This window comes from Ranitomeya imitator, chromosome 2 (genome assembly GCF_032444005.1).
Source record: "Ranitomeya imitator isolate aRanImi1 chromosome 2, aRanImi1.pri, whole genome shotgun sequence".
NCBI lineage: Eukaryota > Metazoa > Chordata > Amphibia > Anura > Dendrobatidae > Ranitomeya > Ranitomeya imitator.
Window position 1 is genome coordinate 159,967,157 of NC_091283.1, and position 26,880 is coordinate 159,994,036.

Genomic DNA, 26,880 nt, shown 5'->3' on the forward strand with positions numbered 1-26,880 from the left:
AGCAGCATAGAGGACAGCAAAGAGAGGTAAGTATTGCACCAGAGGCCACAAGGCACATGAAACAGGGAGTTCTGGATGAAAAGCTGTGCCAAAATCCACGACCACAGCCTCGAATAAGTGAGAATCAGCAGAACCCACATATAACACAGCTGAAATAGAGGTGCTGCAGCCAGGGGAAGGTGAGATCAGGCAGAAAGCAGCATGGGGAGGAGCCCAACGCGTGTCGCCGTTGCAAGGACGGCTTCATCAGGGGAAAATGTCTTTTCTTATCTCATTCTTACGGTGACATAGCTCAACCACATCTTTAGCAACAACATGTAAAAATATTGAATTATAACAGTTCCCACTGGCCTCTGGAGCTGTCATAGTATATTCCTGTTTTCTTCAACTCATATGTCAGCTTTGCTTTGTAGACTGGGTCACAGTGAGCAGAGTTGTTTCATAATCATTACAAGGTGGAAAATATATAACCATGACTTTCGTAATGGCAACAAAAATATTTTCGCCTTTCTACTGTTATGGGAACATATTCGGCACCTAGAGGTTAGTTGGCATTTTTATATGAGCAGTAGGTTGCAAAAAGACACAGACTGCAGAACCTACACCCGTTTTGGGTCAAACGTTTGGGTCTATGGACTCGGAGTATGACTTTTCCAAGTAGTTACCCTCTGAATATTACAGTGGAGAAGGAATCAGAGGATTGCTTAGCTGGAAAATAAAGTCTTTGACATTACTTCTGAATACAACTTGCAAGCGGACTTGTGCTTCGACGGGAGGTTGAAATTCTGAAATTGTCACAGATTTAGAAAACTGCAGTCACAGAAATATTACTTTTTGGGGCATTCCTGAGACAACTCTACCTGCCCAACTGCCACAATACCTAAAAGTCAGCTGTTCCCAGAAATTCCCGAATGTGTCCTCATTATTGACCAGACTTATATGCTCACTAGTCTGAACCATACCTCTGCCTCTGCTCCACAGGGTGGAGATTCCACAGCTGTATTGAGATTCCACAACTGTATGAGAACAGATGCTCTCGAGTATAGCAGGCAGAATAGATCTCTCCCAGATCCTTAAGATGCATACAGATGTACAGTGACATCTTTCAAGTTACCCTTTACTCTGGCAGTAAAATGTCTAAGGAAAGCCAAGATCCCCTACAGAGGGGGGCCACCGGAATAAGTTCTTGATACCAAGTAGAGCCGTGTCAGACTGGGGTGCCAAGGGTTCACCAGTAACATTGACTTTACCTACATCTCTGTTATGAAAGGCAATTCAGAATCACAATGGACATGGAGGTCAGAGCACATACAGTGAACTGACAATAACCCAAAATAATAGAACGAGCTCTGAGACGTGGGAACTCTGCAGACCGCAATCCCTAAGCCTATCAAACCACACTAAAGGTAGCCGTGGAGCGCTCCTGACCAGAACCTAGGCGCCTCGTCACAGCCTGAGAAACTAGCTAATCCTGAAGATAGAAAAATAAGCCTACCTTGCCTCAGAGAAATTCCCCAAAGGAAAAGGCAGCCCCCCACATATAATGACTGTGAGTAAGATGAAAACACAAACATAGAGACGAAACAGATTTAGCAAAGTGAGGCCCGACTAGCTGAACAGAACGAGGATAGGGAAGATAACTTTGCGGTCAGCACAAAAACCTATAAAAAACCACGCAGAGGGGACAAAAAGACCCTCCGCACCGACTAACGGTACGGAGGTGGTCCCTCTGCGTCTCAGAGCTTCCAGCAGGCGAGAAAAACCAATAAAGCAATCTGGACAGAAAAATAGCAACAAAATAACATAAGCAAAACTTAGCTTTGCAGAGCAGCAGGCCACAGGAATGATCCAGGGAAAAAACAAGTCCCACACTGAAACATTGACAGGAAGCATAGATCAAAGCATCAGGTGGAGTTAAGTAGAGAAGAAGCTAACGAGCTCACCAGATCACCTGAGGGAGGAAACTCAGAAGCTGCAGTACCACTTTCCTCCACAAACGGAAGATCCCAGAGAGAATCAGCCGAAGTACCACTTGTGACCACAGGAGTGAACTCTGCCACAGAATTCACAACAGTACCCCCCCCCTCCTTGAGGAGGGGTCACCGAACCCTCACCAGAGCCCCCAGGCCGACCAGGATGAGCCACATGAAAGGCACGAACAAGATCGGGAGCATGGACATCAGAGGCAAAAACCCAGGAATTATCCTCCTGAGCATAACCCTTCCATTTAACCAGATACTGGAGTTTCCGTCTTGAAACACGAGAATCCAAAATCTTCTCCACAATATACTCCAATTCCCCCTCCACCAAAACCGGGGCAGGAGGCTCAACAGATGGAACCATAGGTGCCACATATCTCCGCAACAATGACCTATGGAATACGTTATGTATGGAAAAAGAATCTGGAAGGGTCAGACGAAAAGACACAGGATTAAGAACCTCAGAAATCCTATACGGACCAATAAAACGAGGTTTAAACTTAGGAGAGGAAACCTTCATAGGAATATGACGAGAAGATAACCAAACCAGATCCCCAACACGAAGTCGGGGACCCACACGGCGTCTGCGATTAGCGAAAAGTTGAGCCTTCTCCTGGGACAAGGTCAAATTGTCCACTACCTGAGTCCAAATCTGCTGCAACCTGTCCACCACAGTATCCACACTAGGACAGTCCGAAGACTCAACCTGTCCAGAAGAGAAACGAGGATGGAACCCAGAATTGCAGAAAAACGGTGAAACCAAGGTAGCCGAGCTGGCCCGATTTATTAAGGGCGAACTCAGCCAAAGGCAAAAAGGACACCCAGTCATCCTGATCAGCAGAAACAAAGCACCTCAGATATGTTTCCAAGGTCTGATTGGTTCGCTCGGTCTGGCCATTAGTCTGAGGATGGAAAGCCGAGGAAAAAGACAAGTCAATGCCCATCCTACCACAAAAGGCTCGCCAAAACCTCAAAACAAACTGGGAACCTCTGTCAGAAACAATATTCTCTGGAATGCCATGCAAACGAACCACATGCTGGAAGAACAAAGGCACCAAATCAGAGGAGGAAGGCAATTTAGACAAGGGTACCAGATGGACCATCTTAGAAAAGCGATCACAGACCACCCAAATGACTGACATCTTTTGAGAAACGGGAAGGTCAGAAATAAAATCCATAGAGATATGTGTCCAAGGCCTCTTCGGGACCGGCAAGGGCAAAAGCAACCCACTGGCACGAGAACAGCAGGGCTTAGCCCGAGCACAAATCCCACAGGACTGCACAAAAGTACGCACATCCCGCGACAGAGAGGGCCACCAAAAGGATCTAGCCACTAACTCTCTGGTACCAAAGATTCCAGGATGACCAGCCAACACCGAACAATGAAGTTCAGAGATAACTCTATTCGTCCACCTATCAGGGACAAACAGTTTCTCCGCTGGGCAACGATCAGGTTTATTAGCCTGAAATTTTTGCAGCACCCGCCGCAAATCAGGGGAGATGGCAGACACAATTACTCCTTCCTTGAGGATACCCGCCGGCTCAGATAAACCTGGAGAGTCGGGTACAAAACTCCTAGACAGAGCATCCGCCTTCACATTTTTAGAGCCCGGAAGGTACGAAATCACAAAGTCAAAACGGGCAAAAAACAACGACCAACGAGCTTGTCTAGGATTCAAGCGCTTGGCAGACTCGAGATAAGTCAAGTTCTTATGATCAGTCAATACCACCACGCGATGCTTAGCTCCTTCAAGCCAATGACGCCACTCCTCGAATGCCCACTTCATGGCCAGCAACTCTCGGTTGCCCACATCATAATTACGCTCAGCAGGCAAAAACTTCCTGGAAAAGAAAGCGCATGGTTTCATCACTGAGCAACCAGAACCTCTCTGCGACAAAACAGCCCCTGCTCCAATCTCAGAAGCATCAACCTCGACCTGGAACGGAAGAGAAACATCTGGTTGACACAACACAGGGGCAGAAGAAAAACGACGCTTCAACTCTTGAAAAGCTTCCACAGCAGCAGAAGACCAATTGACCACATCAGCACCCTTCTTGGTCAAATCGGTCAATGGTTTAGCAATACTAGAAAAATTGCAGATGAAGCGACGATAAAAATTAGCAAAGCCCAGGAACTTTTGCAGACTTTTCAGAGATGTCGGCTGAGTCCAATCATGGATGGCTTGGACCTTAACAGGATCCATCTCGATAGTAGAAGGGGGAAAGATGAACCCCAAAAATTAAACCCTCTGCACACCAAAGAGACACTTTGATCCCTTCACAAACAAAGAATTAGCACGCAGGACCTGAAAAACCGTTCTGACCTGCTTCACATGAGACTCCCAATCATCCGAGAAGATCAAAATGTCATCCAAGTACATAATCAGGAATTTATCCAGGTACTCTCGGAAGATGTCATGCATAAAGGACTGAAACACTGATGGAGCATTGGCAAGTCCGAACGGCATCACGAGATACTCAAAATGACCCTCGGGCGTATTAAATGCAGTTTTCCATTCATCACCTTGCTTAATTCGCACCAGATTATACGCACCACGAAGATCTATCTTTGTGAACCAACTAGCCCCCTTAATCCGAGCAAACAGATCAGATAACAATGGCAAGGGGTACTGAAATTTAACCGTGATCTTATTAAGAAGGCGGTAATCTATACAAGGTCTCAGCGAACCATCCTTCTTGGCTACAAAAAAGAACCCTGCTCCTAATGGCGACGATGACGGGCGAATATGCCCCTTCTCCAGGAATTTCTTCACATAACTGCGCATAGCGGTGTGCTCAGGCACGGACAAATTAAACAATCGACCTTTTGGGAATTTACTACCAGGAATCAAATTGATAGCACAATCACAATCCCTATGCGGAGGTAGGGTATTGGACTTGGGCTCATCAAATACATCCCGGTAATCAGACAAGAACTCTGGGACCTCAGAAGGAGTGAATGACGAAATTGACAGAAATGGAACATCACCATGTACCCCCTGACAACCCCAGCTGGACACCGACATGGATTTCCAATCTAATACTGGATTATGGGCTTGTAGCCATGGCAACCCCAACACGACCACATCATGCAGATTATGCAACACCAGAAAGCGAATAACCTCCTGATGTGCAGGAGCCATGCACATGGTCAGCTGGTTCCAGTATTGAGGCTTATTCTTGGCCAAAGGCGTAGCATCAATTCCTCTCAATGGAATAGGACACTGCAAGGGCTCCAAGAAAAACCCACAACGCTTAGCATATTCCAAGTCCATCAAATTCAGGGCAGCGCCTGAATCCACAAACGCCATGACAGAATATGATGACAAAGAGCAGATCAAGGTAACGGACAGAAGAAATTTTGACTGTACAGTACCAATGGTGGCAGACCTAGCGAACCGCTTAGTGCGCTTAGGACAATCAGAGATAGCATGAGTGGAATCACCACAGTAGAAACACAGACCATTCAGACGTCTATGTTCTTGCCGTTCAACTCTAGTCAAGGTCCTATCACACTGCATAGGCTCAGGTTTAAGCTCAGGTAATACCGCCAAATGGTGCACAGGTTTACGCTCACGCAAGCGTCGACCGATCTGAATGGCCAAAGACATAGACTCATTCAAACCAGCAGGCATAGGAAATCCCACCATGACATCCTTAAGGGCTTCAGAGAGACCCTTTCTGAATATTGCTGCCAGCGCAGATTCATTCCATTGAGTGAGCACTGACCACTTTCTAAATTTCTGACAATATACCTCTATCTCATCCTGAGCCTGACAAAGAGCCAGCAAATTTTTTTCTGCCTGATCCACTGAATTAAGCTCATCGTACAGCAACCCAAGCGCCAGGAAAAACGCATCGATATTACTCAATGCAGGATCTCCTGACGCAAGAGAAAACGCCCAGTCCTGAGGGTCGCCGCACAAAAAAGAAATGACGATCCTAACCTGTTGAATTGGGTCACCAGAAGAGCGAGGTTTCAAAGCCAGAAATAGTTTACAATTATTTTTGAAACTCAGAAATTTAGTTCTATCTCCAAAAAACAAATCTGGAATAGGAATTCTCGGTTCAAGCAAAGAATTCTGGACCACAAAATCTTGAATATTTTGAACTCTTGCCGTGAGCTGATCCACACATGAAGACAGACCTTTAATGTCCATTGCTACACCTGTGTCCTGAACCACCCAAATGTCTAGGGGAAAAAAAGACAAAACACAGTGCAAAGAAAAAAAAATGGTCTCAGAACTTCTTTTTTCCCTCTATTGAGAATCATTAGCACTTTAGGCTTCCTGTACTGTTATGAAAGGCAATTCAGAATCACAATGGACATGGAGGTCAGAGCACATACAGTGAACTGACAATAACCCAAAATAATAGAACGAGCTCTGAGACGTGGGAACTCTGCAGACCGCAATCCCTAAGCCTATCAAACCACACTAAAGGTAGCCGTGGAGCGCTCCTGACCAGAACCTAGGCGCCTCGTCACAGCCTGAGAAACTAGCTAATCCTGAAGATAGAAAAATAAGCCTACCTTGCCTCAGAGAAATTCCCCAAAGGAAAAGGCAGCCCCCCACATATAATGACTGTGAGTAAGATGAAAACACAAACATAGAGATGAAACAGATTTAGCAAAGTGAGGCCCGACTAGCTGAACAGAACGAGGATAGGGAAGATAACTTTGCGGTCAGCACAAAAACCTATAAAAAACCACGCAGAGGGGACAAAAAGACCCTCCGCACCGACTAACGGTACGGAGGTGGTCCCTCTGCGTCTCAGAGCTTCCAGCAGGCGAGAAAAACCAATAGAGCAAGCTGGACAGAAAAATAGCAACAAAATAACATAAGCAAAACTTAGCTTTGCAGAGCAGCAGGCCACAGGAATGATCCAGGGAAAAAACAAGTCCCACACTGAAACATTGACAGGAAGCATAGATCAAAGCATCAGGTGGAGTTAAGTAGAGAAGAAGCTAACGAGCTCACCAGATCACCTGAGGGAGGAAACTCAGAAGCTGCAGTACCATTTTCCTCCACAAACGGAAGATCCCAGAGAGAATCAGCCGAAGTACCACTTGTGACCACAGGAGTGAACTCTGCCACAGAATTCACAACACATCTCTATTTAATAATTTACTGGGTAGTTTGATTAATGAATGATGAGATGTTGCTTTTTCTGCACAGACTGACTCAAGTGATTTATGCCAAGTACTGCCCACACAGTGGATTTGGTGGCCCAGATCTGTAGAGGGGCCCATCGGGGGATTCTCCTGTTCCCTATGGGCCAGTCTGAACCTGGAGTAGAGGGAAGTTTCTTTATGTGTGAAGAAAAATAATGTGGCACTCACCAGTTGGATTGATTATTCCAAAGTCCTTTTTTATTTTATCCAAGTGAACAAGAGACTTTGTGTGGGATTTGCGGGACACAGAGGCATGCAGGGAGCGTGCAGGTGGACGACAGCCGTTTCCCACAGTGAGCACTTCAATGGGTCCAGGTGTGTGAGGGTAGTTTCTTCCTGCATCCTCAGTAGAGGAAGCCATTAAAATCGCTAAACTAATTACATCGCAACAGGACTTGGTCACTTAATTTTTTTTCAGACCCAGAAGAAGCCCCATACAGGATCATTCCTTTGCTTTCCTCAAAGCTATATGCTCCACAAAATAGTTAAAATTTGCTGGACAGCAAACATCTGCATTAAATTTACAAATCCTTTAGACAGTTTTTTTTAGGTTCTTCCTTTTAATCGTAAGTTATGGTGAACGTTTTCTCTCCAGTGACTGACATATTTTGGATTTTATTAAGTTTTGGTCCATCGACTTCTATCAATGTACAGCATAAAATGAGAATTAAAATCTAATTTTTAATGTATTTCTTAAAAAATTAAGAAAAGTGTGCCACCCTTTGTGAAAATAAAAAGGGGTTGAATTACTGTCGATGAAAGTCAATGTTACATCAACACAATTGTCGTTCTGGTTTTGATGTAATATTGACTCTCAACCCCTTTTTTTTATTATTTTCACAAAGGATGGCACACTTCTTTTGTTAATTTTTTTAAGAAATACGGTACATTAAAAGTTATATTTTATTTCTCACTTTATGCTGTACAGTGATATCCTTGTTAATTAGATCTATATGTAAGTCACTTTGGTGGTATTATTCCATCATAGATTTTTTCCATCGGCCTCTATAGCTTTTTGGTATAATTTACAAATCATGTGACTCCTAGCATTGGCTATTCTGCTGTAATTACTTATTTATAAACATCTCTCATTGCTCTGCTGGTAACTGAGCTTTATTCTCTGATTAATTATTGCTGTTAAATTGATATCCCTAAGTATAAAGGGATTAAACAGACCATTTTCATAGGTCTTGAAGACACAAAAGAGCACAGTGAGGTCAAAAATACTCTGTTGTACAAAAAAATCACAGTAATAAGCAAGTGCTAGTCAAAAGATGGGAAAAAAACAGGGTATTTACAGTCATGGCCAAAAGTATTGACACCCCTGCAATTCTGTCAGATAATACTCATTTTCTTCCTGGAATTTTTCCTGGTCTAAAATTCCAGCAGAGCATCGTAACAAACTCATTGATGGCTACCGGAAGCGGTTGGTCGCAGTTATTTTGGCTAAAGGTTGTGCAACCAAGTATTAGGCTGAGGGTGCCAATACTTTTGTCTGGCCCATTTTTGGAGTTTTGTGTGAAATGATCAATGTTTTGCTTTTTGCTTCATTCTCTTTTGTGTTTTTTTTCATTTCAGACAAATTAAATGAAGATATTAATACCAAATAATTTGTGTTTGCAATCATTTTCAGGAAAAAAATGAGTATCTGACAAAATTGCAGGGGTGTCAATACTTTTGGCCATGACTGTAGTTAATACTTTTTTGCAAAAAAATGTATACTAAGCTGCTCCACCAATCGTCAAGGTATACCCATATAGAGCAGTCCTACCTAATGTATATAATCCCTATCTGATGTATTTAAAAACCTGATCATCTGTATAGTACCTGTATAGCAGGGTTCAGAGAGAGAATATCCATGTGGACATTCTAAATGGAATAGCATAGGCCGGCGTCACACTCAGCGTATAAAAATACGGTCCGTAATTTACGGCCGTAATACGCAGAAAAGTCCCCAAAATAGTGGTCCGTATCTCCTCTGTAGGCAGGGTGTATCAGCGTATTTTGTGCATGGCATCCTCCGTATGTAATCCGCATGGCATCCGTACTGCGAGATTTTCTCGCAGGCTTGCAAAACCGACATACGGACATACAATGGATCCATGTTCTCAAAAAATCATAAAAACATATATAATGTCTATATACTGTATATATACAGTGGGGCAAAAAAGTATTTAGTCAGTCAGCAATAGTGCAAGTTCCACCACTTAAAAAGATGAGAGGCGTCTGTAATTTACATCATAGGTAGACCTCAACTATGGGAGACAAACTGAGAAAAAAAAATCCAGAAAATCACATTGTCTGTTTTTTTTATCATTTTATTTGCATATTATGGTGGAAAATAAGTATTTGGTCAGAAACAAAATTTCATCTCAATACTTTGTAATATATCCTTTGTTGGCAATGACAGAGGTCAAACGTTTTCTGTAAGTCTTCACAAGGTTGCCACACACTGTTGTTGGTATGTTGGCCCATTCCTCCATGCAGATCTCCTCTAGAGCAGTGATGTTTTTGGCTTTTCGCTTGGCAACACGGACTTTCAACTCCCTCCAAAGGTTTTCTATAGGGTTGAGATCTGGAGACTGGCTACACCACTCCAGGACCTTGAAATGCTTCTTACGAAGCCACTTCTTCGTTGCCCTGGCGGTGTGCTTTGGATCATTGTCATGTTGAAAGACCCAGCCACGTTTCATCTTCAATGCCCTTGCTGATGGAAGGAGGTTTGCACTCAAAATCTCATGATACATGGCCCCATTCATTCTTTCATGTACCCGGATCAGTCGTCCTGGCCCCTTTGCAGAGAAACAGCCCCAAAGCATGATGTTTGCACCACCATGCTTTACAGTAGGTATGGTGTTTGATGGATGCAACTCAGTATTCTTTTTCCTCCAAACACGACAAGTTGTGTTTCTACCAAACAGTTCCAGTTTGGTTTCATCAGACCATAGGACATTCTCCCAAAACTCCTCTGGATCATCCAAATGCTCTCTAGCAAACTTCAGACGGGCCCAGACATGTACTGGCTTAAGCAGTGGGACACGTCTGGCACTGCAGGATCTGAGTCCATGGTGGCGTAGTGTGTTACTTATGGTAGGCCTTGTTACATTGGTCCCAGCTCTCTGCAGTTCATTCACTAGGTCCCCCCGCTTGGTTCTGGGATTTTTGCTCACCGTTCTTGTGATCATTCTGACCCCACGGGGTGGGATTTTGCGTGGAGCCCCAGATCGAGGGAGATTATCAGTGGTCTTGTATGTCTTCCATTTTCTAATTATTGCTCCCACTGTTGATTTCTTCACTCCAAGCTGGTTGGCTATTGCAGATTCAGTCTTCCCAGCCTGGTGCAGGGCTACAATTTTGTTTCTGGTGTCCTTTGACAGCTCTTTGGTCTTCACCATAGTGGAGTTTGGAGTCAGACTGTTTGGGGGTGTGCACAGGTGTCTTTTTATACTGATAACAAGTTTAAACAGGTGCCATTACTACAGGTAATGAGTGGAGGAAAGAGGAGACTCTTAAAGAAGAAGTTACAGGTCTGTGAGAGCCAGAAATCTTGATTGTTTGTTTCTGACCAAATACTTATTTTCCACCATAATATGCAAATAAAATGATAAAAAAACAGACAATGTGATTTTCTGGATTTTTTTTTCTCAGTTTGTCTCCCATAGTTGAGGTCTACCTATGATGTAAATTACAGACGCCTCTCATCTTTTTAAGTGGTGGAACTTGCACTATTGCTGACTGACCAAATACTTTTTTGCCCCACTGTATATATATATATATATATATATATATATATATGTATGTATATATGTAATTGAGACACATATATATATATATATATATGTATATATATATATATATATATATTTACTTCAGCGCGATATAGCAGAAAGCCGGTAATTCAATTGCCGGCTTTGCTATCTCCTTCTTAAACCCGACATGATATGAGACATGGTTTACATACAGTAAACCATCTCTGTTATGATCTGGTGGCCTAGGAGCAGCATGTGACGTACTCTGGAGAAGGTGGTACCTGTACTGACCGCAGACCCTGAACTTAGCACCGCAACTAGAAGTAGCCGTGGGATGTACCTAACACTCCCTAGACACCTCGACACAGCCTAAGGACTAACTTCCCCTAAAGATAGAAATGGGAAAACTATCTTGCCTCAGAGAAAATCCCCAAAGGATAGACAGCCCCCCACAAATATTGACTGTGAGAGGAGAGGGAAATGATATACGCAGACTGAAATCAGGATTTAGCAAAGGAGGCCTTTCTAGCTAAAAAGAAAGAATAGGACAGAGTACTATGCGGTCAGTATTAAAACACTAGAAAATATCCACCACAGAAAATACAAATCTCCACATCTGACTAAAGACATGGAGGGTATATATCTGCATCTCCAGAGATACAGCTTGGCTGCAAAAAATCCTTACACAGACAAAGCTAGACAAGACAAAACATGAAAATGCACAGAACTATAAGGCCCACAGCATGTGGACAGCAAAAACAAAGCCAGAACTTATCTTTGTTGAAAAGAACAGCAAAACAGGAGAGACCAGTCAGGAATGTGAATCCTCCAAAAACAATGGGCAACTGGCATTGACTAAAGGATCAAGCAAGATTAAATAGCCCAGTCCAAATTGCAATAAGTGGACACACCTGATAAATGCTGCGATCCAAAGACAGCAGCACTACCACTCATAACCATCGGAGGGAGCCCAAGAGCTGAATTCACAACAGTACCCCCCCCCCTTGAGGAGGGGTCACCAAACCCTCACCAGAACCCCCAGGCCGATCAGGACGAGCCAAATGAAAGGCACGAACCAAATCGTCAGCATGAACATCAGAGGCAACAACCCAAGAATTATCCTCCTGGCCATAACCCTTCCATTTGACAAGATACTGAAGCTTCCGTCTCGAAAAACGAGAATCTAAAATCTTCTCAACAACATATTCCAACTCCCCATCAACCAATACAGGGGCCGGAGGATCAACAGAGGGAACAACGGGCTCCACATATTTCCGCAACAAAGATCTATGGAAGACATTATTAATAGCAAAAGAGGCCGGAAGCGCCAGGCGAAAGAACACCGGATTAATAATCTCAGAAATCCTATAAGGACCAATAAACCGAGGCTTGAACTTAGGGGAAGAAACCTTCATAGGAACATGACGGGAAGACAACCAGACCAAATCCCCAACCCGAAGCCGGGAACGAACACACCGACGACGGTTAGCAAAACGCTGAGAATCCTCCTGAGACAACACCAAATTGTCCACCACATGAGCCCAAATTTGCTGCAGCCTGTCAACCACAGAATCCACACCAGGACAATCAGAAGGCTCAACCTGCCCTGAAGAAAAACGAGGATGAAAACCAAAATTACAAAAAAAGGCGAAACCAAGGTAGCAGAACTAGCCCGATTATTAAGGGCAAACTCGGCCAATGGCAAGAAAGCCACCCAATCATCCTGATCAGCAGACACAAAGCATCTCAAATAAGTTTCCAAAGTCTGATTAGTTCGCTCGGTTTGGACATTTGTCTGAAGATGAAATGCGGAAGAAAAGAACAAATCAATGCCCAGCTTTGCACAAAAGGCCCGCCAAAACCTAGAAACAAACTGGGAACCTCTATCGGACACAATATTCTCCGGAATGCCATGCAAACGAACCACATGCTGAAAAAACAACGGAACCAAATCAGAAGAGGAAGGCAATTTAGGCAAAGGTACCAAATGAACCATCTTAGAAAACCGTTCACAAACCACCCAGATAACCGACACCCTCTGGGAAACCGGAAGATCTGAAATAAAATCCATAGAAATATGCGTCCAATGCCTCTCAGGGACCGGCAAAGGCAGAAGCAACCCACTAGCACGGGAACAACAAGGCTTGGCCCGCGCACAAGTCCCACAGGACTGCACAAAAGAACGCACATCCCGCGACAAAGAAGGCCACCAAAAGGACCTACCAACCAAATCTCTGGTACCAAAAATCCCAGGATGGCCAGCCAACACAGAACAATGAACCTCAGAAATCACTTTACTAGTCCATCTATCAGGAACAAACAGTTTCCCCACTGGACAGTGGTCAGGTTTATCAGCCTGAAATTCCTGAAGAACCCATCATAAATCAGGGGAGATGGCAGAAAGAATCACCCCTTCCTTCAGAATGGCGACCGGCTCAAGGACCCCAGGAGAATCAGGCAAAAAACTCCTAGAGAGGGCATCAGCCTTAACATTCTTAGAACCCGGAAGATATGAGACCACAAAATCAAAATGGGAGAAAAACAGGGACCATCGAGCCTGTCTAGGGTTCAGTCGTTTGGCAGACTCGAGGTAAATCAGATTTTTATGATCGGTCAGGACCACAATACGGTGCTTGGCCCCCTCAAGCCAATGTCGCCACTCCTCAAATGCCCACTTCATAGCCAACAACTCCCGATTGCCGACATCATAATTGCGTTCCGCAGGCGAAAACTTCCGAGAAAAGAAGGCACACGGTTTCATCAAGGAACCATCAGAATTCCTCTGAGACAAAACGGCCCCTGCCCCAATCTCAGACGCGTCAACCTCAACCTGAAATAGAAGAGAAACATCCGGCTGACGCAACACAGGGGCAGAAGTAAATCAGCGTTTAAGATCCTGAAAGGCAGAAACAGCCGCGGAGGACCAATTCGTCACATCAGCGCCTTTCTTCGTTAAATCGGTCAGAGGTTTAACCACACTGGAGAAGTTGGCAATGAAACGACGATAAAAATTAGCAAAGCCCAAGAATTTCTGAAGGCTCTTCACAGATGTGGGCTGAATCCAATCATGAATGGCCTGAACCTTAACCGGATCCATTTCAATAGATGTGGGAGAAAAAATGAAGCCCAAAAAAGAAACCTTCTGCACTCCAAAGAGGCCCTTAGACCCCTGTTGTGAATTCCGCTCTTGGGCTCCCTCCGGTGGTTGTAAGTTGCACTTTTGTGAGTTCTGCTCTTGGGCTCCCTCTTGTGGTTTCTAGTGGTATGGCTGCTCCTTGGAGTTAGCTGTCATCAGCTGCCTCCACTTATTGTCTGCTATTTAAGTCTGGCTCTTTATTCAGCCTGTGCCACTTGTCAATGTTCCTAGCTGGATTCACATCTCTGCTTGGATTCTCCTGGTTTCCTGACCAGTTCTGCAAAGATAAGTTCTGGCTTTGCTCATTTCAGTCCACATGTTGTGGACGTATTGTTCTGTGCATTCTATATTTGTCCAGTTGTCAGTATGGATTTTTTCTGTTAGCTGGAAGCTCTGGGAAGCAGATTTACCCTCCACACCTTTTGTCAGGTGTGGAGATTTTGTAAACTCTGTGTGGATTGTTTTTGTAGTTTTTATACTGACCGCACAGTATCCTTTCCTGTCCTGTGTATCAAGCTAGACTGGCCTCCTGTGCTAAAATCTGATTTCATTTCTGCGTATGTTAGTAGTGTGTATGTGCAAAATTTGGGCGCTCTAGCTATTTAATTTAAGGGTTAAATGGCGGAAAAAATTGGCATGGGCTCCCGCGCAATTTTCTCTGCCAGAGTAGTAAAGCCAGTGACTGAAGGCAGATATTAATAGCCTGGAGAGGGTCCATGGTTATTGCCCCCCCCCCCGGCTAAAAACATCTGCCCCCGGCCACCCCAGAAAATGCACATCTGGAAGATGCGCCTATTCTGGCACTTGGCCACTCTCTTCCCATTCCCGTGTAGCGGTGGGATATGGGGTAATGAAGGGTTAATGTCACCTTGCTATTGTAAGGTGACATTAAGCCAGATTAATAATGGAGAGGCGTCAATTATGACACCTATCCATTATTAATCCAATAGCATGAAATGGTTAAAAAAACACACACACATTATTAAAAATTATTTTAATGAAATAAACACACAGTTTGTTTTAATATTTTATTGCTCTCTCAATCCACCTGAAGACCCTTGCTCTGTAACAAAGGAAAAATAATAAACCAATAATATACATACCTTCCGATGATCTGTAACGTCCCACGATGTAAATCCATCTGAAGGGGTTAAAATATTTTACAGGCAGGAGCTCTGCTATAATGCAGCTGTGCTCTGCCTGTAAAACCCTGGGGAATGAAGGTAATGTAGGTCAATGACCTGTAGTTACCTTCATTCGCGGTGATGCGCCCTCTGCTGGTTGTCCTCATATGAACTCGAGCGTGGGAACTTTCCTCTGTGTGAACTCTGCCGCATCCTGAGTCCCGAGTTTTCTCTGTGGTTGCCCCACCCGTCTGGTCCTCTGTGAGTACCCTGATTCTCCTGGTTGTCCTCGAGCCACCCCTCTGGCACAAGCTATCACGGTGTATCTCGCTCCTAGGCTTGCCCCTAACGGTCCCTTTATAGGGGTCGGTTCCACCTGGTCAGCTCGCCTGGGAACGGTCGTCACCGCGATCCAGTGGGTCCACTCCAGGAATCATAACAGAAGTCACTTGAACGTTTCTCATATATTTATGGCTTGCTTTGGCAAAGATCCCTCCAGCACAGCTAACTACCTTGTTATATCACTCCTAAATATAGATACTTGGTTTACAAACTGATGAACATATTTCCCTATATTATTAATTCACACTAAGTCGGGTTTACTAAGGGAACATCTGCGGCTGATCGAACAAGAAGAATTTGGAAATCGTATTTCTTCATTTGACTTTTTGACCTTGCATGCTGGGAAAACTTTGGTTAGGATTCATTAACAGTTTGCTTTTTATACTTTATACAAAAAATTATGTTTTAGTTGTTGAGTTTATTTATCAATGGACTCAAAACTCTTTGTTCACATCCATCACCACAACTTTTGCAATGTCTTTTCTAACAGGTTTGACAATACAAACGTCACCCGTCACGGCTGTTCTCTTTCTTTGCCTTATTTTCTGTAATGGTCATGGAACCTTTAGCTGAACTGATTAGATCCAATACACTTATTAGAGAAATTCCTTTTAGTGGGTCAACACCATAAATTAGGATTATGTGCAGACTACATCATAGTATGTTGGTAGGGGTCTTTATCATCCCTTACATCAATTGTTGACACCCTGAAAGAATTCTCAATGGTATCATGTTATGAAATTAACCCTAACATAGCTCAGATCTTATAATAATATAATAATTTTATATAGCGCCAATATATTCCACAGCGCTTTACAAATTATAGAGGGGACTTGTACAGACAATAGACATTACAGCATCACAGAAATCACAGTTCAAAATAGATACCAAGAGGAATGAGGGCCCTGCTCGCAAGATTATAAACTACTAGATGGCAGCCCGATTCTAAAGAATCGGGAGTCTAGAATCCATATATACTTTATTTATTCAAATGTAAGAATAATACAATTAATAAATAATAGTAAGAAAGAACAAAAATAATAGGCAGTATATGGAGAAAACACCAAACAAAAGTTCAAAATTGGTGTGAAAATGTCACTGAACCACTTCACAACTAAATATATATATAGTTTTGGTAAATGGTATTATCATTTTTTGACGAAATTCGGCAGGAGCTTGAAGAGCAACGTCACTGGGCCCGCCTCCACGCAGTAGAAACTTGCTGTGAGGTAAAAATTCAAAAATCACACCAAAATGACGGGCGGAGTGTGTCACAGTACGGCACGTTTCTGATTGGTCGCTCGCAGCAGGCGGCAACCAATCAGACACTGGACACTGTTGACGTCACTTATCTCCGGACATTAGCTCCGGACATTAGCTCCGGACATTAGCTCCGGACATTATCTCCGCACATTAGCTCCGGACATTAGCTCCGGACAAAGCCACGGAAGTTGGCAGAAATTGCAGGAAGTAGTATTCTAGGCAATTAATCTCCGGACATTAGCTCCGGACATTAGCTCCGGACATTAGCTCCGGACAAAGCCACGGAAGTTGGCAGAAATTGCAGGAAGTAGTATTCTAGGCAATTAATCTCCGGACATTAGCTCCGGACATTAGCTCCGGACATTAGCTCCGGACAAAGCCACGGAAGTTGGCACAAATTGCAGGAAGTAGTATTCTAGGCAATTATATATTAGATGAGGAAAAGGGGAGACACAAGAGGTGGAGGGTAACAATTGCTTTAGTTATTCGGACCAGCCATAGTGTAAGGCTCGGGTGTTCATGTAAAGCTGCATGAACCAGTTAACTGCCTAAGTATGTAGCAGTACAGACACAGAGGGCTATTAACTGCATAAAGTGTATGAGAACATGATGCGAGGAACCTGATTATGTTTTTTTTTTAATGGGCCACACAGGGATAGTTAGGTTAATGCGTTGAGACGGTAGGCCAATCTGAACAAATGAGTTTTTTTGGGCACGCTTAAAACTGTGGGGATTGGGGATTAATCGTATTAACCTAGGTAGTGCATTCTGAAGAATCGACGCAGCACGTGTAAAGTCTTGGAGACGGGAGTGGGAGGTTCTGATTATTTAGGATGCTAACCTGAGGTCATTAGCGGAGCGAAGGGCAGGGGTAGGGTGGTAGACTGAGACCAGAGAGGAGATGTAGCGTGGTGCTGAGCCATGGAGTGCTTTGTGGATGAGGGTAGTATTTTTGTACTGGATTCTTGAGTGGATGGGTAACCAGTGTAATGACTGGCACAAGGTAGAGGCATCGGTGTAACGGTTGGTGAGGAATATGATCCTGGCTGCAGCATTCAGGACAGATTGGAGCTGGGAGAGTTTGGTAAGAGGGAGGCCGGTTAGTAGAGAGTTACAATAGTCCAGACGAGAATGAATGAGTGAAAAAGTGAGAGTTTTTGCAGAGTCGAAAGTAAGAAAAGGGTGAATTCTAGAAATGTTTTTGAGATTCAGATAAGAGTGAGCCAGTGATCGGATATGGGGGGTGAATGAAAGCTCGGAATCAAGGATGACCCCAAGGCAGCGGGCATGTTGCTTTGGAGTAATGGTAAAACCGCACACGGAGATGGCAATGTCAGGCAAAGGTAGGTTAGTAGAGGGAGAAAACACGAGGAGTTCAGTTTTTGACAGGTTCAGTTTCAGATAGAGGGAGGACATGATGTTAGAGACAGCGGCAAGACAATCACTGGTGTTTACTAAAAAGGTCGGCGTGATAACAGGAGAAGTGTATAATTGGGTGTTGTCAGCATAGAGATGGTACTGGAAACCAAATCTACTGATTGTTTGTCCAATAGGGTCAGAATACAAAGAGAAGAGAAGGGGGCCTAGGACTGATCCTTGAGGAACCCCAACAGTAAGGGGAAGATGAGAGGAGGAGGAACCAGCAAAAGACACAGTGAAGGAGCCGTCAGAGAGATAGGAGGAGAACCAGGAGAGAATGGTGTCCTTGAGGCCGATGGAGCAGAGCATAGTGAGGAGGAGCTGATGATCCACAGTGTCGAATGAAGCAGAGAGATCCAAGAGAATTAGCATGGAGTAGTGACCATTAGATTTAGCTGTTAGTAGGTCATTAGAGACTTTAGTGAGGGCAGTTTCAGTAGAGTGTAAAGAGCGGAAACCAGATTTAAGAGGATCGAGTAGAAAGTTATCTGAGAGATAACGGGTAAGACGGGAGTGGGCCAGGCGCTCGAGGAGTTTAGAGATGAAGGGAAGTTTAGAGACAGGTCTATAATTAGCGGCACAGTTTTGGTCGAGGGATGGTTTTTTAAGTAATGGATGTATGATGGCATGCTTAAACGAGGATAGAAAAATACCGGAAGTGAGAGAAAGGTTGAATATTTTTGTTAGGTGAGAGGTGACAGCCGGGGAAAGGGTCTGGAGGAGATGTGACGGAATGGGGTCACTGGTGCAAGTGGTTGGGCGAGAAGATGCAAGGAGCCTGATGATTACTTCTTCTTCTGTAACTGGTTCAAAGTCAGAGAGTGAATTAGATGCAGTGGGGGAGGGAGGACAGTGCATGGTATTAAGAGATTGGGAGATGATTTCCTGTTGAATGTGGTCAATTTTTTCTTTGAAGTAATTGGCCAGATAGTCAGCGCGGAGATCTGTGGTTGGGGCCTGCACTCTTGGGTTGAGTAGGGACTGGAAAGTGTCAAAAAGACATTTAGGGTTATTGGACAGTGACGTGATGAGGGTGTTGAAATAGGTTTGTTTGGAGAGGTGAAGGGCAGAGTTGTATGTTTTTAGCATGAACTTATAATGGATGAAATCTTTGGGTAGATTAGATTTTCTCCACAGACATTCGGCGCACCTGTAGCACCGCTGCAGGAAACGTATTTGCAGCGTGTGCCATGGTTGTCGCCGTCTGTGCTGAGTTGTTTTATGTATAGGAGGTGCAGCTTCATTCAGGGCATTTTGCAGGGTTTCATTGTAATGCTTCAGAGCAGAATCAGGACATGAGATGGAGGAGATTGGGGCCAATGAGGACTGCAAGTTCTTCATAAGTTTCTGGGTGTTAATGTTCTGTATGTTTCTATAAGTGTGGAAAGTGGGGGTGATCTGAGCGGGATGGCAGTTCTTGATAGAGAATGAAAGAAGGTTGTGGTCAGAGAGCGGGAGAGGGGAGTTTGTGAAATCATCCACTGAGCAAAGTCGGGAGAAGACCAAGTAGAGGGAGTTTCCATCTTCATGCGTTGGAGAGTTAGTATGCTGCGAGAGGCCGAAAGAGGAGGTTAGAGATAAAAGGTGAGAAGCAGATGGGGAGAGGGGAGAAGCAATGGCGATGTTGAAATCGCCCATGATGAGGGTGGGGGTGTCAAAGGAGAGAAAGTGTGGAAGCCAGGTGGCAAAATGATCCAGGAAATGATGAGAGGGGCCGGGAGGACGATACACCGCCGCCACTCGCATGGAGAAGGGAAGACATGTGAGGGTACTTGGGGGATAACTTGGAAGGTACATTTGGGTGAAAGGAGCAGACCAACGCCTCCACCTGCTCTGTTGTCCGATCTTGGGGTATGAGAGAAATGTAGTCCACCATATGAAAGAGCAGCAGCAGCGGTGGTGTCTGACTGCTGGATCCAGGTTTCAGTAAGGGCCAGGAGATTAAGAGAATTAGAAAGGAAGAAGTCATGGATGAAGGAGAGATTATTACACACAGAGCGAGAATTCCAAAGGGCACAATTGAAAAGACAGAAGGCATGCATGGAATATTAATAATTAATATAGATCACTCTCTCCAGATTATCGGTAAAATTGAAATTCCCTTTTCAGTGGCAATCCCACCATTGGTTTTCTTAGGCATCTAGATCAAAAACCTGACATTATCATTGGCAAATGCTTACATGCCTCTTATCCATAGCTCTATCCAAAAAAGATTGACTTTTTTTGGGTGGAACGGTAGCTTATAAAATGCTCCTTCTTCCTAAACTCCTCTATATTATACCCATTTCCTGAATTAACACACTCCAATACCAAGCTTTTAACTTTATCTTTGGAAGGAATATCCACTTTAATCTCTAGAATCATTAATTCATCATATTACCTCCCCCCTACACGACTCTGCTATTAGATATTGAAATTATTCCATTTAGGTGTAGGTACATTATAAGCCATGCTTTATTAATTGCTAACATGCTGGTAGCCTCGAACTAGAAATCCTCTAATGTTCATTTCTAATTTAGTTAATAAGAGATCTTTGCATTTTTCCTATGAAAAGACTTTTTGCTCTAAGAAATAACTATCTACTCAAATTTTGCACAAGATGGGATACCTGAGTGGCTGCTTCCCAAGACCTTTCATTGTCTTAATTTTACAGACATTTTCCAAACGTTTGATGAAATGGATATAGAAATGGATATAAAGGTGCCGTCACACATAACGATATAGTTAACAATATCGTTGCTTTTTGTGACGTAGCAACGATATCGTTACCGAAATCGTTATGCGTGACAGCGACCAACGATCAGGCCCCTGCTGGGAGATCGTTAGTCGCTGGGGAATGATCAGAACTTTATTTTGGTCGCTGATCTCCCGCTGACATCGCTGAATCGGCGTGTGTGACGCCGATTCAGCGATGTCTTCACTGGTAACCAGGGTAAATATCGAGTTACTAAGCGCAGGGCCGCGCTTAGTAACCTGATGTTTACCCTGGTTACCATTGTAAATGTAAAAAAAAAAAAACACTACATGCTTACATTCCGGTGTCTGGTCACGTCCCTCGCCTTCAGCTTCCCGCACTGACTGTGAGCGCCGGCCGGCCGTAAAGCAGAGCACAGCGGTGACGTCACCTCTCTGCTTTACGGGCGGCCGGCGCGCCGCTCACAGTCAGTGCGGGAAGCTGAAGGCGAGGGACGTGACCAGACACCGGAATGTAAGTATGTAGTGTTTTTTTTTTTACATTTACAATGGTAACCAGGGTAAACATCGGGTTACTAAGCGCGGCCCTGCGCTTAGTAACCCGATGTTTACCCTGGTTACCCGGGGACTTCGGCATCGTTGGTCGCTGGAGAGCTGTCTGTGTGACAGCTCTCCAGCGACCAAACAGCGACGCTGCAGCGATCGGCATCGTTGTCTATATCGCTGCAGCGTCGCTTAATGTGAAGGTACCTTTACACACCCCTTTTAAAATGTCATGGTTTTGTCATGTAAGAAGTATGTTACCAAGGAGAATACTTTCAGAACTCTTTCCATCTTTAATGTTGCCCATAATCTGTGCAATTTAAATGAAAAATAAACTGAAATCTTTTCAGTGGAAAAGAAAAAACTAAAATAATGTGGTTGCATAAATATGCACACACTTACACTAATACTTTGTTGAATAGCTTTTTAAATTTAGTCGTTTTGGGTCAGAGTCTATCAGCGCATTATTTCTAGGATTGGAAATCTTTGCCCACTTTTCATTGCAGTAGCTCCAAATCCATGAAACTGTGATGACATCTTCTGGGTACAGTGCCCTATTGAGATCACCCACAGATTGTCTGTTGGATTCAGTTTTGGACTCAGGCTGGGCAGTTCCAAAACTGATCTTTTTCTGGCGATGACATTCTTTTATTAAATTGTAGGTATACCTAGAGGAGCTGTTGTGCTGAGAGGTGAAAGTCCTCTGTATTTTTAGCAGTTGCCTGAAGGTTTTATTGCAAAATTGGTTGACATTTTGAAGGTTCATAATTCCCTCCACCTTGACTAAAGCCCAGTTCCAGATGCCAAAAAACAGCCCCAATGCATAATGCTGTCTCCACCTTGCTTCTCTGTGGGGATGGTGTTCTTTAGGTGATGCAAAATTTTGGCTGTGTGTCAAACATACCTTTTGGAATTATGGCCAAAAAGTTCAATTTTCAGACCATAACACTTTTCCCACATGCTTTTGGCAGACTTGATGGAGGTTTTGGTAAAACATAGCCGGGCTTGGGTGTTTTTTGCTATGAGACAAGGCTTCCATCTTGTCCCCTGAACTCAAAAGGCCAGACATACAGTATGAAGAACATGGGAGTTTGTTGTCACATGCAGAACACAATCAGTACTTGCCTGAAATTCCTGTCGGCCTCTTGGCAGCCCCTAGATCAATTGTCTTCATGTCTTTTCATCAATTTTTGAGGGACATGTAGTTCTAGGTAATTTCACTGTTCTGCCAAATGTAACCACTTCTTGATGATGTCTTCACAGTTTCCCCTCCAATATATCTAAACCTTGAAAAATGTTTTGTACTCTTTTCTTAACTGATAACTTAACAATGAGATCCCATTGCTGTTTTGCAAGTTGTTTATGGATTATAGATTTTACTGTAAAAAACAACTAAGAAAATGTTAGGAAGATCCTCCTAGAACAGCAAAACTTTTTATGGTGTTAATCAGAATCGCAGTAAATGACGGCCGACACTGACTGCATGAGGGTAAATGTGATTGACTTAATCTGAATACAATCACATCCCCAAATATAAGAGGGTGTTTACACTTAAAAATAAAAAAATTTTGCATTTTATTTTTCCCTTCAGTTTTTACGAGCGACATTATGGGCAGCATTAAATGTGGAAAAAGTTTTCAAATTATTCTTCTTGGCCGGATTTTTGTATAGGACAAGAAGCTGGAATTTTAATTGGGATATAGATCCTACAGAGAACTGTGGAGTATAACATCCCAAAAATCAGAAAATGTGAACTTACGGTAATTATAAAAATGCACATTTTTATTGAACAAATATAGACAAAACACGTAAAAAATTCAGTGTTTGGAAAGAAAGAATGGTGATGACACAACGACAAAAACAACGCACCTAAAAACCACGTGTTGCCAAAGATGGCATCGCACCAGGGCGGCACAATCAGAGGTGTGGGTACTGATAATAATACAGAGGCACTATGAACTAAATCAGGCAGACACAGGTGTGATTGCCCGAATTAACTGTGCATGCAAAACTGGCCTAAGTTCAATAGAGAATATGGTAACTGCAATATTCAGAGTGAAAGGACAAAATTACACGTGCCTGACCTTAAATCAGTCTAAATAAAGTGCCACATGCCTACAGAAAGTGCCATATATAGTGCTTACCCATGTGGGACATGGGGAAGATGTGTACGCTGTCAAGAACCCCGACGCAAGGTTTCGCGCTGATGGCTTCCTTGGGGGGGCCTTGTCCTTTCACTCTGAGTATGGCAGGTACCATACTCCCTTTTGAACTTAGGCCAGTTTTGCATGCACAGTTCATTCGGGTAATGACACCTCTGATTGTGCCGCCCTGGTGTGATGCCATCTTTGGCAACACGTGGTTTTTAGGTGCGTCATTTTTGTTATTGTGTCATCACCATTCTTTCTTTCTAAACACTGAATTTTTTACTTGTTTTGTCTATATTTGTTCATTAAAAATTTGTATTTTTATAATTAAGTTCAGAGTTTCTGATTTTTGGGACGTTATACTCCACAGTTCTCTGTAGGATCTATCTATAATGGGAGTTGTCATGTGCTTATTTTGTACTCCAGCACTTTTTCCGTATGGGGAATGATTGTATGTGTTCTGGAGATGTCGGTTTGTGTTAAACTAATTTTAATTGGGATGTGCAGAATTTTTATATCCACTGTACAAGTTATGCAACTCGCACTGTTATTGTCTTCTGACTGTATATAATAGTGCTAGTTATAAGTTTGTACTGTGTGTTTTTATTCTTCCCCCCTCCCCATTTTCCCTCCCCTTTTCCTTTTTATAAACTCTCCCCCTTATTAATCATAGACTTTATTGAAAATTAATAAAATCTTGGTCAATAAAAGTATAAACTTCTCTACTATTTCAGGTACACAGTCTTTGTGAAGATATTTATTGAAACTGCTGAAAAGTTCTTTTTGGTGGGGCATAAAGTCAACTATTACGTGTTCACAGACCGCATTAAAGACATCCCTACTAATATCACTTTGGCCGAGGGAAGACAACTGATAATCTTAGAGGTTTCCAGCCATCAAAGATGGCAGGACGTGTCCATGAGACGCATGGAAATGATCCGCGACCATACTATACGAAGGTTCATCAATGAAGTGGACTACTTGGTGTGTGTAGATGTGGACATGAAGTTCAGTGATGAGGTTGGGGTGGAGATCCTCAGTGATGTTTTTGGCACTTTACATCCAGGTTTCTTTGGTTCATCTCGCGAGCGCTTCACATACGAGCGCAGGAAACAGTCTACTGCCTGTATTCCTTCTGATGAAGGAGACTTTTATTATGCAGGGGGATATTTTGGCGGCACGGTAGAAGAAGTCTACAAGTTGACCAATTTTTGCCATAATGCGATGATGACTGACAAGGGAAACCATATTGAAGCAGTCTGGCATGATGAGAGCTACCTGAACAAATATTTCCTTTATCACAAGCCGACTAAAATATTGTCTCCTGAGTATCTCTGGGACAATAATTTTGGAAGTCGGGACTTCCTTAAGAAAAGAAGATTTGTTGCTGTTCCAAAAAATCACAACGCGATCCGAAACAGACGAGATTTGTACGACTATTCAAGAAGACAGAAATTTCATATTTCATGATATTTGCCATTTTTCAAAAACTTGAAATTTAGAAGTTTTAACAAAATGTTGTAAAGAGGTAAACAAATGATCTCAATTTTTCACAATAATAATGATAAAAATTTCTATTTACATAGCAATAACATGGTCTTGCAGAACTGTACAAATAGGTAAAAAATAAAAAAGTCAAGTAATTAAAACGCATAAGACTATGAAAAACAAAGCTTCCCCTACTAGTTGGCACTTGAGAAAAAAAGCGGTCCTAGCACTTAATACAGGGCTGTTACCAAATTTCACTATACAAGCTGCATACATTGTTAGGTAGAACTCTTAGACCTGATGAAGCAGATGTAACTGCTTGGAGAAACCCTAACAGAATGGGGCGACATGGCGACTTTAGCCACAACCAAGGAATTCCATCTGTGACAAGCAAAGCACAAAAAATCCAAATGATGAAGACTTTTAGCAACTTGCTTGTCGTTCTACCGTGCATGTGGCAATGCAACCCCATTCATTCACACTATGCTGCAATGTAACATTGGCATAAAGTACATTTTAGTCTTGTGACCGGTGTCACGGCAAATGTGGTCACGCAGCCCCAGTGTACTCCTGATACTAAAATGATCATTTTAGGAATCCAGCTATGAGTGAGAGATAATAAATCCAAGTGTATTCAATCTATGCCTCCCAGTCTGATTGTCAGCTGTAGCTTATACTGGGAAGTGCGAGATGGCAGCAGAGCCTGGGAGGAGGGACGCTGAGGAGCTGTCAATCAGGCTAGGTGGGCAGAGATTCAGCAGCACCAGGTGAAACAGACATTAGGCCAGGTTCACATTACGTTATAGGCGTCCGTTAGAAGGACTACGTTGCACCACGGCATAACGCGGTGTAACGTAGTCCGCTAACGCCGCCATTATCCCCTATGTCAGACACATCGCTAGTGCACGCTCACAATGGGTGTGCGCTAGCTATGTGCCATCATTGAGTGACGGACCCTGAGATGCGGGCTGCAGCGTTTCCGGGTCCGTCACTGCTAGCGCACATAGAGTATCTGCTAGCTCTATCTGCGCTGGCGAAATTCGGCACTTGCGTTACAGCAGCCCGTTCACGCATGTGTTGAACGGGCTGCTGTTTAACGCAATGTGAACCTGGCCTTAAGAAGCTGTAAATCAGGCTAGGTGGGCAGAGATTCAGCAGCAAACAAAAAACACAAAGCTACAAAAAAAACTTCTTATAAGTTCTGCAATTAAATAATCATTTTTAATCAGTCTCCGATGCACTTTTTTGCAGCCGAACCTTTTGATCAAAGGCTACATTCACATGTCCATTTTCATTTATGTCCATGTCTTTCACAAATAGAACATGTATTCATTATAGTCTTGAGTGCTGATCACAAGTTTTTGTTTTTTTGACGGTGTGTCCTTAAAAAAAACAAAAAAAAAAAACAGTGTACAGATCTTTGTTTTTGATCCGAGTCATGGATGAAAATCACCCATACCAGTTTATAGGTCAAGAAAATCACAGACTCCAAATAGATGCCTCCATGCACTGTGTATTTTTAATACCAAAAAACCACTTGAACAAATAAAACCATAATAACCACATAATCAACCATATTATATTCAAAATGTAAATATTTTTATTGAAGACACCAATCCAATTTTATACAAAAACATAATTAAAAAACATATATAACAAATCTAAAAACAAGGAGAGCCGGACACCACACGTAATCCAATTTAATTAATAATACAATATACGGTACTATGTACATCCAGCTAGTCATAATAAATAGGGAAACACATATTTCATGTTCACAATCTCATTATATCAAAAAGTAATCAATAAGGTGCTATAAATAT

At 43.1% G+C, this 26,880-nt stretch overlaps 1 protein-coding gene across 1 annotated transcript in view; it reads left to right on the forward strand.

The window, feature by feature from the left end:
- The window catches only part of LOC138662260 (histo-blood group ABO system transferase-like), a 179,542-nt gene extending 153,139 nt beyond the window's left edge, over positions 1-26,403 (forward strand). Inside the window, exon 7 of the mRNA XM_069747654.1 lies at positions 24,304-26,403. Coding sequence (XP_069603755.1) covers positions 24,304-25,039 — 736 coding nt within the window. The 3' untranslated portion in view covers positions 25,040-26,403. The remainder of the gene's footprint in view (positions 1-24,303) is intronic.
- Positions 26,404-26,880: the final 477 nt, after the last annotated feature.